At 31.4% G+C, this 9,760-nt stretch overlaps 1 protein-coding gene across 2 annotated transcripts in view; it reads right to left on the minus strand.

Annotated features, from left to right (window-relative positions):
• LOC117174122 (transcription elongation factor S-II-like) overlaps positions 1 to 9,760 on the minus strand; it is a 16,037-nt gene that overhangs the window by 1,818 nt on the left and 4,459 nt on the right. For both annotated transcript variants that reach the window (XM_033362903.1, XM_033362902.1), the window contains exon 2: positions 8,759 to 8,939. In XM_033362903.1, coding sequence (XP_033218794.1) covers positions 8,759 to 8,897 — 139 coding nt within the window. In that variant the 5' untranslated portion in view covers positions 8,898 to 8,939. The remainder of the gene's footprint in view (positions 1 to 8,758; positions 8,940 to 9,760) is intronic.

A 9,760-nucleotide genomic window follows, 5' to 3' on the forward strand; every position in this document is an offset into this window, starting at 1 on the left:
ATATAGTGATAATGAGTCCTATCTTTGGTAGTTTTTGAAAAAATTAACAATTTTGATTTGTTTTTCGAAAAAATTTTTTTTTAAATAGAAAGAAATTGTTTACCAAAAGCAAAAATTAGAGAATATGTAGGCCATATTACCGATATAATTCACTTTCAAAATTTTCAAAAAAGCCGCAACCATTTTCTCAATTTGTGAAATAAGGATATTTTTCTCGGATCATTCGATAGAGCTAAGAATTTCTCATGACCTGAAAGAAAAACCAACCGAATATGTATGTTTGGATAAAAAAACATCATTTTGAAAAATATTTTGGCTGTTTTTATGAAATTGTAAGGTTGTCTTCAACAGCTCACCATTTCAGAACAAAATTTTTTCAGCCAAACAGGAAACACGTGTTCCTTTATTTTAAATGTAGAATAACATACATTCATGCCAAAATACTCTGAAAACGTCATACAGAAAATTCTTAAAAAGCTTCTAAATTTTTTGTTCGGAAACTGCAAAAATCTATATTTTGTTTTAAATTATGTCGTGCGCTATTTGCACCGAAATTTCGTTACGAATAGTTGAATTTTGTCGGTATATTTGGAAACTTTGAGGTTATTTGAAATTTTAAATAATAATTATTTATATTCACATTTGATCAACTAAAAAGATTTTTTTATCAAAGATGTTCGATTTCAAACTATACTAATTATTAATTCTTTAACTCTTTAAAACTGCGTTTTAAAATTCTTTAAATGAAAATTTTACTCTTCAAAATTAAAATCCTAAATAGAACGTTTGTAAGTGAACGTTTTTCGAATTACACAGTGTAAACTAAATGATATTATAATCCTATAAGATAAAAATTTAACTGATTCCCGGTTAAGAAATAAATTCACTGTCTTTTCCCGGTCTCATAAAATTCCCGTCCATCTTCTAGTTTTCCGGTCCAGCGGCTATCCTGCAAACGCTTCGGCACAAATTGTGGATTTATTTATTTATATGAGAGAAGTTTATGCTCCAGAAGCTACGATTATGGTTCTTTAAAGCATACCAACCCTGACGCAACTGGAACGTGTACGCCGACGGCACAGTTGGAGGTGAAGGTTTCACCTCTGGTACTTTTTTACAGTTACCAACGTTTGTACAATGTTAGGAGGAACAGTGTTGACGGACCAGATGCAGTGGTCCCAGAAGAACAGCCTTTTGCATCTGACTTGCGATCGTCTGAGCCTGATGCTGGCAAGCCGGGATTTCGTTGAGTTGGCTAAGAAATGAGGCTTTCATACCTCCAAGGCAACCGATTATGAGAACCACAAGATGGACTTCGTAGCTTTGGTACAGTCTGCTCAGCTCGAAAAGAAGAGCCTGATATTTCGCCCACTTTTCTTTCTTCTTTGCCGTGATATTAACATCGGCTAGTGCCGAGAATTCAATCAGGTAAATTATCTTAGTCTTTAGATCTTGGAAGACAATATCAGGTTTTGCAGCACTGACATGTTGAGTTGTGGAAAACGAGAAATTCCAGTAGATCTTACACTGACCATTCTCTACAACAGACTCCATTTCCCCCTGGGCATATGGCAAGACGGCCATCTACTGAGAACATGTCCAATCGTTTCTGGCTTTTGCTTGCACGCTCGGCAGTTGGTATCGGCTACAGGTACATTCATCATGCGCTCACGGTAAACTAAGGTATCTATAACGCTGTCTTGACAGGCAAAAAGAAATCCCTTCGTCTCCGATCTTAATCCAACAGATTTCAGAAACATGTTGGATATACCCATCGATAGCTCTTCTCTACGTATAATACCGTAGAATTTGCCATGAAGGGACTTGGCAGCATGTTCCTTTAGTAGAAGCGAATGTTCTGCTTCCTGTACACGACTTTTAAGCACCAAAGGTGTTAATGATACTAGGCCATGTATATTGTTGCTGGAATCAAATGGGAGACCAAGCTTCTCTGCTTCCCTATCTGCGACCCGGTAGAGAAACGCCGCAACGTTGACGACTTCATTTTGGTGTAAGAGTCGCATTAGAGAATCTGTGCTTTTTAGAACTGAACAGACTGTAGCTAGGACCGTTCTTCGATGAAGACGCTCTAAGCAGCAAAGGAACGGCGAAAATATTCGTCACCTGGGTCTTATTCTTTCCAGATAATTCGGAAGCCCAAATTTTTCTGAGATTTTTGCGATACCTTTTTTTAAGGGCTGTTTTTAACACACGTACATCTTGGGTTCTCTCTTGCGGTATTCCAAGATATGCATATGTTTCTCTATTACCAAGATATTGAATGGTATTTCCACCTATGAGCTGAAGTTCCTGATCGTCACGCGTTGATGTATTTTCTAGTCTTCCTTCGTATAGATGGACACAGGCACATTTGTCCAATCCAAAGCTCATGCCAATGGCTTTAGAGTACCTATTTACTTCCGCCACAAGGATTGCAAGGTTCTACTTTGAAGAATCAAAGAGTTTAAGGTCATCCATGTATAAAAGGTGGTTGACCTTAAATTCTCTTCTGTTCGGCGAGCCACATGGGTATCCAGAGCTTTTGTCGGCTATTATGACAAATCTTGTCCACCACAAGAGCATCAGCTCTTTCATACATCTCACTATTCTTGGATGTACCTCCAGGCACTCATGTGCTTAATATGTAGCTCATGGTTCGTGTTATCAAATGCCTTTCAGTAGTTAATCCAAGCCATGGACAGATTGCGTCGATAGCTGATGGAATCCTAAATAATACACCTGTCTATTAACAGGTTCTCTCTGCAACCAGCCAGTCCTCTCTTGCATCCGCGTTGTTCAACTATTGCACTACATACCGGCTCGTAAATATACGACCTAGACTTCCAAACTTTTTTTGCACTTTCTGGGGAGCGGTAGGGTCGCCACCCTCAAATTTTTCCACAATACTGGAACCTAAGAGAGACAGTGGACCCCAGCTATTCGTGCTCGGTTGCTTGCTTCGCTGACCATTTCGTTGTTGGAGAATTAGAGTCGGTTGAGAAAAATGAAAATTTGGTTAAAGATTAATTAATATAATTTTAATAAGTTGCGTTAGAATTGTTAGATCATGACATAAACGTTTTAAAAAAAGGTAGAAGAAAATCGGATAATAACTTCAAGAGTTATCGCATATTTGTTACATTTACAAGATTTGTAAATATTTAATTTATTAGTTCGGATATTAATCAATTTTTAAGAACTTTGTTGTCATTTTCTTTCAATTATATCACAAAATTCATTCAGCTAATTACAATTTCAGCTAAGTCTTTATAATTTAAGTTATTGTAATTTTATTACAATGAAAGGGTCATTCGTGTCAGGTATATGAAAGTAGCCCTCAGATCGCAGCGGGGAGTCTGTCTAGGTGCCTGGCCCGGGGTGGCTTCTCCCTGCCTGCCGGCGGCTTTCCGTAAGTTTCGAGCAAGTGCCCTTACTTTTGGAGTGAACTTCTTATTTGATATTATGTAGCTAATCACGCACTGAACATTTGATTCATGCCGCCTAGCCGTTTCAATTTTAAACTAAAGCTGTGCAATACGCTCGCGAGTCTTGCTCAGGCGTACTGAAGTATCATTACTTCTATTTTCGCTAAGCAGGGAGACCGCTTTTTCGTAAACTACACAGTTCAGAACCAGAGATCAACATCTTCAGAGACCAAATCAGGGAGAGCAGTATTAGTTTCAGTTATTTTGTCTATCCTGAGAAAAACTTTTTGGTGGATTTTTGATCTCCTGTTTCTCATGTTGGCATTATCGGCTATCTGCAAAGGTGGTCTTGCTGGAACCTTTGCGTAAAAAGGGTTCCTGATCTCTCAAATGCTGGGGCGTTTTATGAGCATATTCCGGGTGCATATTGACTCAACGTTCATACAACCTTTACATGTATCCTCTTCGCGCCGGTGAGCTTTCTTGCCAATAGGTAATGATGTCCCTCCAGAGTTGGTCCAAACATTTAAAACGATGCTCTTGCGTTTGTCCGGGGGCATTGCCTGGTCGTACCCTCGGTTCGATCCTATTGCCACCCCCAAATGAACCATGGCCTCCATACGAGAAACCTATTGTGGGGGGCACTGCGCGATACTGGTGACGTAACTGCATAATTCGTAGCATGGGGAAGATTGCCCAATGCAACGTGGTTAACTGCAAGAGCCGGAGGTCTCAGACGATGGGGTCGCTACTTCCCTACGCTTCCCGAGACTTTCTTATTTTTTATTATTATTATTGTTACTAATATTATTATCATTATTGTGATTGTGTTTAACAAATAATTTTTTATCGAATGTGCTCGAATGTGGCAAACCGAACTTCGACACCCGCTATCGTCGGTTCGAATTTTTCGATTCAATCCGCCCGTAAATCGAATGTCGAAACTCCAACATTTAATCCGTGCTACGGTCGGATCGGTTTTTTTCGATTCGATCGGCCCGACGAATGAATGTCAAAAATCCAATATGCGACTGAAAAAAGTCATTTTAAGTTTCTAATTCATAATTATGATTCTAAACATCTAAACCAATGCATATAGAATGCAGATTGAAGATCCAGAGAGACATGAAGGCAATGCTATGTCAATCTGCTGGTAAATATTACGCGACTTATATATAGTATAGTCCAACAATAAAAAAAAACGTGCCATTAATTTTTAATTAATAATTAAAAACTTCTTAAGTGATTATATAGTAACACAAAAAATATTGAAGAAACCTGAAATTAAAAATATTTCAACTTGAACAATTTTCAATAGTTAATTTTTAAATTTAAGTACATATTTCAAGAAAAATGTTAAAAATTTTATTATTTTAAAATGTACACATTTAAAATTAATGCAGCTTTTATTTTAAACCTTCAAAGTGGTTAGAATTGAATAATTGTTAATTTTTAATATTTAAAATTGAACGATTTAAAAAAGCGTTCAAAATTAGATACCATTAAAATGTATATATTGTAAATTGAGTTATTTGTAATTCAATATTTATACAATCCAACAATTTTCAATTAAAACTCTTTAAAATTTTTTAAATTTGTATCTTTAAAATTAAAGTTTCATTATTGGAAATTATGTAATTTTTAGGACTCATATATTCAAAATTTTTTTCATTTGTACATTTAGAATTAACAGGTTTCGACTTTTGATCTTCGAAATCAGCAAAATTATAAAAATTTTACACGCATTCAACACTGAAGAATCTTTAAGATATTCAAAATTTCGTGATAAATAACTGAAAAAATTATAAATAATCTGAATTGAACAAGTCGCCGACCAATATTAAAATTGCACTCAGACTCACGCAGCTATTAAAAATATTTATTTTCAATTATAATTATTATTTATTAAATTGCATAGTACTTTAAGAAGCATATATGAATTTTAATTTGATAATTAGATCAACAAAATAAGGGAAATGGTATAAGAGCGCGTAGTACACTATTTTTGCTAGTCAAAAAATAATATGTAAAAATTTGTGATTACTTTTCTTTTCAAATTTTAAAACGCCTTGATCGTTTAAAAGATTCAGGTATGTATGAAGAATTAAAATTCCTGCAATAAATATTATACACTCTCTAAACCTGAATAAGTGAGAGAGTATTTCCAATAGTCATTAGCAAACAAAAAATTACGTTTGCTCAATGGATTTATTATTAATTTACATTCGTAGGATTGTATTATGAATACGGACATTTTAATTCAGATGTACAGAGTGTATGTTCAAAATTTAAATCTTCTCATACAATAGAATACAAAATTACAAGTAAGTATAAAATAAATATTAATTATTCATCACTGAAACTTTTATTTTATTAAATTTGTCACTTTTGAAAATAATATGTATAATAGTTCAGAGAATATGTATTCAAGATTCCAAAAATCTTTATTTTGTAGACAAATAAATTTATTTCGAATTGCAAACTTTGTACAATTGAAAAGGAACTAGGTTTGGTAGTTCTTTAATCTGTTTTCACATTTTCATTTTTAATTAATTTATTTATGGGAACTAACGACTTTTTTCAGTTTATTGATGGACTATGCCCCTAATTGAAATAAAGCATGTAAAAAGTGAATCAACGAGCCGATCCACAGTCGGAAAAAATGACTTTTTTGGTGCAAAATAACGTACAGCTCACAAACATTTACAGATTTGGACAACAAAAATTTGAGAGAAAAAAGCGGATAAGATTTCTAAGAGAGTTATCGAGCCTGGTTTTTGAATTATATTTTCAATTTTTTCAATAAATAAACAAATATGACGAAAAAAGGTCCATTTTTTCTATTTGACGTTTCCGGTGCTCGTAAATAACAGGAAAATTGTTAAAGTCGCCTAGCTTGCATAAAGTAACATTAGTTAAAGATGTTCCAATATTATTGTATTGTATTATTGTGTATTGTATAATAATATAATACACAAACCAAATTTTATTAAACAGTTTATTTGTTGAAAAAATGTTTCCTACGATTTTCCATAATTATACGTTTTTCAAGTTATATTGCAAGAAATTTGAATGGAAACAATATTATATTTAAAAAATTTCTCTTGAGATTATAATTGTTTATATTATAAACAAATTTAATGAACAAATGTAGTAATCAGGCATTTTTCGAAAGAAAAATTCGTTTTTTTCGATGTACATTTTTTTCAATTAGGAATTTTATGATAATTTTAGCAAAATTCATAATTCGTTGATTAACCTTATGATTGTTTTTAAACAAATTTAAGAAACAAATGCATTATTCGATCATATGTCGGCAGAAAAATTCGGTTTTTTCCATGCCAATTTATTTCAGTTGGGAACTTCATGGCAATTTCAACAACATACATAATAAGTTGATAAATTTTATGATTTCTTTAAACAAATATAATGAACAAATGCATTAATCAGTCACTTTTCTACAGAAAAATTCGTTTTTTTCTATGTCAACTTCTTTAATTAGGAAGCTAATGATAACTTCAGCAAAATTCATAATATTTTTTATTAATTATATGAGGTTTTTAAACAAATTTAATAACCAAATGCATTATTGGGGGATCTGTCGACTGAATAATTTTTTTTTTTACGATGTCAGACTTTTAATTGGGATCTTCATAATAAATTCAGCAATATTCAAGATGAGTTGATAAGTTTTATGATTTTTTTAAACAAATTTAAAAAACATTCATTATTAGGACATCTATCAATGGACAATTATTTTTTTCAATGTCAGTCTTTTTAATTGGGAACTTAATAAAAATTTCATTTACAATCATACTTAGTTGATCAATTCTATGATGTTTTAAGCAAAAGTAAGAAACATATCCATTAATTGGCTATTTGTCAACGAAAAAGATTTTTTTAATTTCAGACATTTCAGTTTAAGTTTCAGGGACGAGTAGAATTTGTTTATTAAATTTGTTTTTAAACAAATATAAAATTTATCAACCAATTATGAATTTTGATAAAATCATCATCAAGTTTCCAATTAAAAAGACTGACATAGAAAAAAAAACGAATTATTCCGTCAACAGATGCCCGAATAATGCTTTTGTTTGTTAAATTTGTTTTGAAAATCATAAAATTTATCAACTCATCATGAATGTTGGTGAATTTATTATGAAGATCACAATTATAAGTCTGACTTTGCCGCAATAATCAATTTGTTTTAAAAAATCATATAATTGATCAAAAAATTATGTATTTTGCTGAAGTTATCATGAAGTTCCTAATTAAACAAGTTGACATAGAAAAAAAACTAAATTTTCTGTCAAAAAATTTATGATTAATGCATTTGTTTATTAAATTTACTAATAACAATCATAAAATTGCTCAAAAAATTATGAATTTTGCTGAAGTTATCATGAACTTCCTAATTTTAAAATTTGACATAGAAAAAACAAAATTTTTCTGTAGACAAATGCCTGATTAATGCACTTGTTCATTAAATTTGTATAAAGAAATCATAAAATTCATCAACTTATTATGAATGTTGCTGAAATTTTCATGAAGGTCCTAATTTAAAAAAACTGACATAGAAAAAAAACGAATTTTTCTGTCGAAGTATGCCTGAATACTGCATTTTCCCTTATATTTGTTTATAATATAAACAATTGTAATCTTAAGAGAAATTTTTTTCAATATAATATTGTTTCCATTCAAATTTTTGCAATATAACTTGAAAAAACGTATAATTATGGAAAATCGTGGAAAACATATTTTCAAGAAATGAATTGTTTATAAATTTTTTTGTTTATTGCGTATTATTGGAACATCTTTAACTAATGATAGTTTATGAAACCTGGGCGACTTCAAAAATTTCCCTGTTATTGACGAGCACCCAGAAGTGCTATAGAAGGGAGGGCTATTGAAGGGTTTCACTGTACTATATTCGATCCGACAGAATGCACATATCTAATACTAACCAAAGATAAATCATAATGATTTACAAATCTGATATTAACCAGACAAAAAGTCATCATTACAAAGAAAAAAAAATCCTATTTTTAAACTACGTTCCTGGCAAGAAATCATGTTATTTTTTACAGAATAAATAAATCCATTAATGAAGGCCATCAATGTGTGCCGAAAAATTTGGCTGAATACTTAACTAATTAAATTCAATTATTTTGGATTCTAAAGGAAAATCCACCAAAACTATAATACAATTTTGTTCTCGAAAAGCAATCTAATTACCCTCTAATTACTGGAATTTAAAAAACTCTATGATAGAGTGACATAAAATTTGTATGTTATATTTCTTTAAAATTATATTTAATTAAATTTGTTATTACGTGATGGTATAAGCTTCTTCCAATCCCTTAAGACCTCCTTGGCTAAACATATAACTTCATCATCCAGGCTCGATTTTCTAAAAGTGTTCACTGCCAAACCAATTCTGGTTTCCGTCAAAACTTCCACCGTTACTGGCATCGTCCTTAAAGTTCGAAGCAGATCCAATGCTTCATCTCGGCACTGAAATTTTTCAATTGGTTTTGATAACAAAAAATAAAACAAATTTAATAATTTTCGTAACTATAGAGGAAACCACCCTATTTTTATCGGGAAAAATTCAATAGCATTTAACTGATTAGGTTTCCGAAAATGAAGAAAGATTTTCCATTTTAAATAAGACTTACGTATTACCCCGGTCATTAGACCCGGTCAAGGTTACGATTTTGACATTTCTATCCATAAATAGATCATCATTTCTAGTATTACGAATGGGCACGACTGAATACTCAATTCTCGATCATTATAATTTATCGTTGATATACTTATAATTAAAAATATTTTATTGAGTAAATGATAGTTGAAACGATCATTAATTTAAAAAATCATAAAAACTTACATTTTTATCTCTGATATTCCGTGCGATTGGTACAATATGTTTAGTCTTTATACCATTTTTAGCATTACTTCTGATGATAGAAAAGTACAAAATTTGTACATATTTTAGTTCTAAAAACAATATCTTTTTCAAATGATACTTTAACACAAATAAAATATCTGGCCTTTTGTATAACTAGAAATTTACAATTTTTCCAGATAAATTTTTGAAATTTTTCGATTATCTAATATTGCTTATGCACTCTTGGAAAATGTAATTTCAGATAAAAAGTCTTCAAATATTTTTAATAATAGAGAAAGAACGCTTAGTATTAATATTTCTTCATTAAATTTCAAACTTAGATTCTAATGTACGAGGGTAGTTCAATAAGTCCTTAGAATGAAGTATAAAAACAATTTTTTTTGGGTAAATTTTTTTTTATTTTTCAACATAATCTCCTTGGAGC

This window comes from Belonocnema kinseyi, chromosome 6, assembly GCF_010883055.1.
Source record: "Belonocnema kinseyi isolate 2016_QV_RU_SX_M_011 chromosome 6, B_treatae_v1, whole genome shotgun sequence".
In the NCBI taxonomy this organism is placed as follows: domain Eukaryota; kingdom Metazoa; phylum Arthropoda; class Insecta; order Hymenoptera; family Cynipidae; genus Belonocnema; species Belonocnema kinseyi.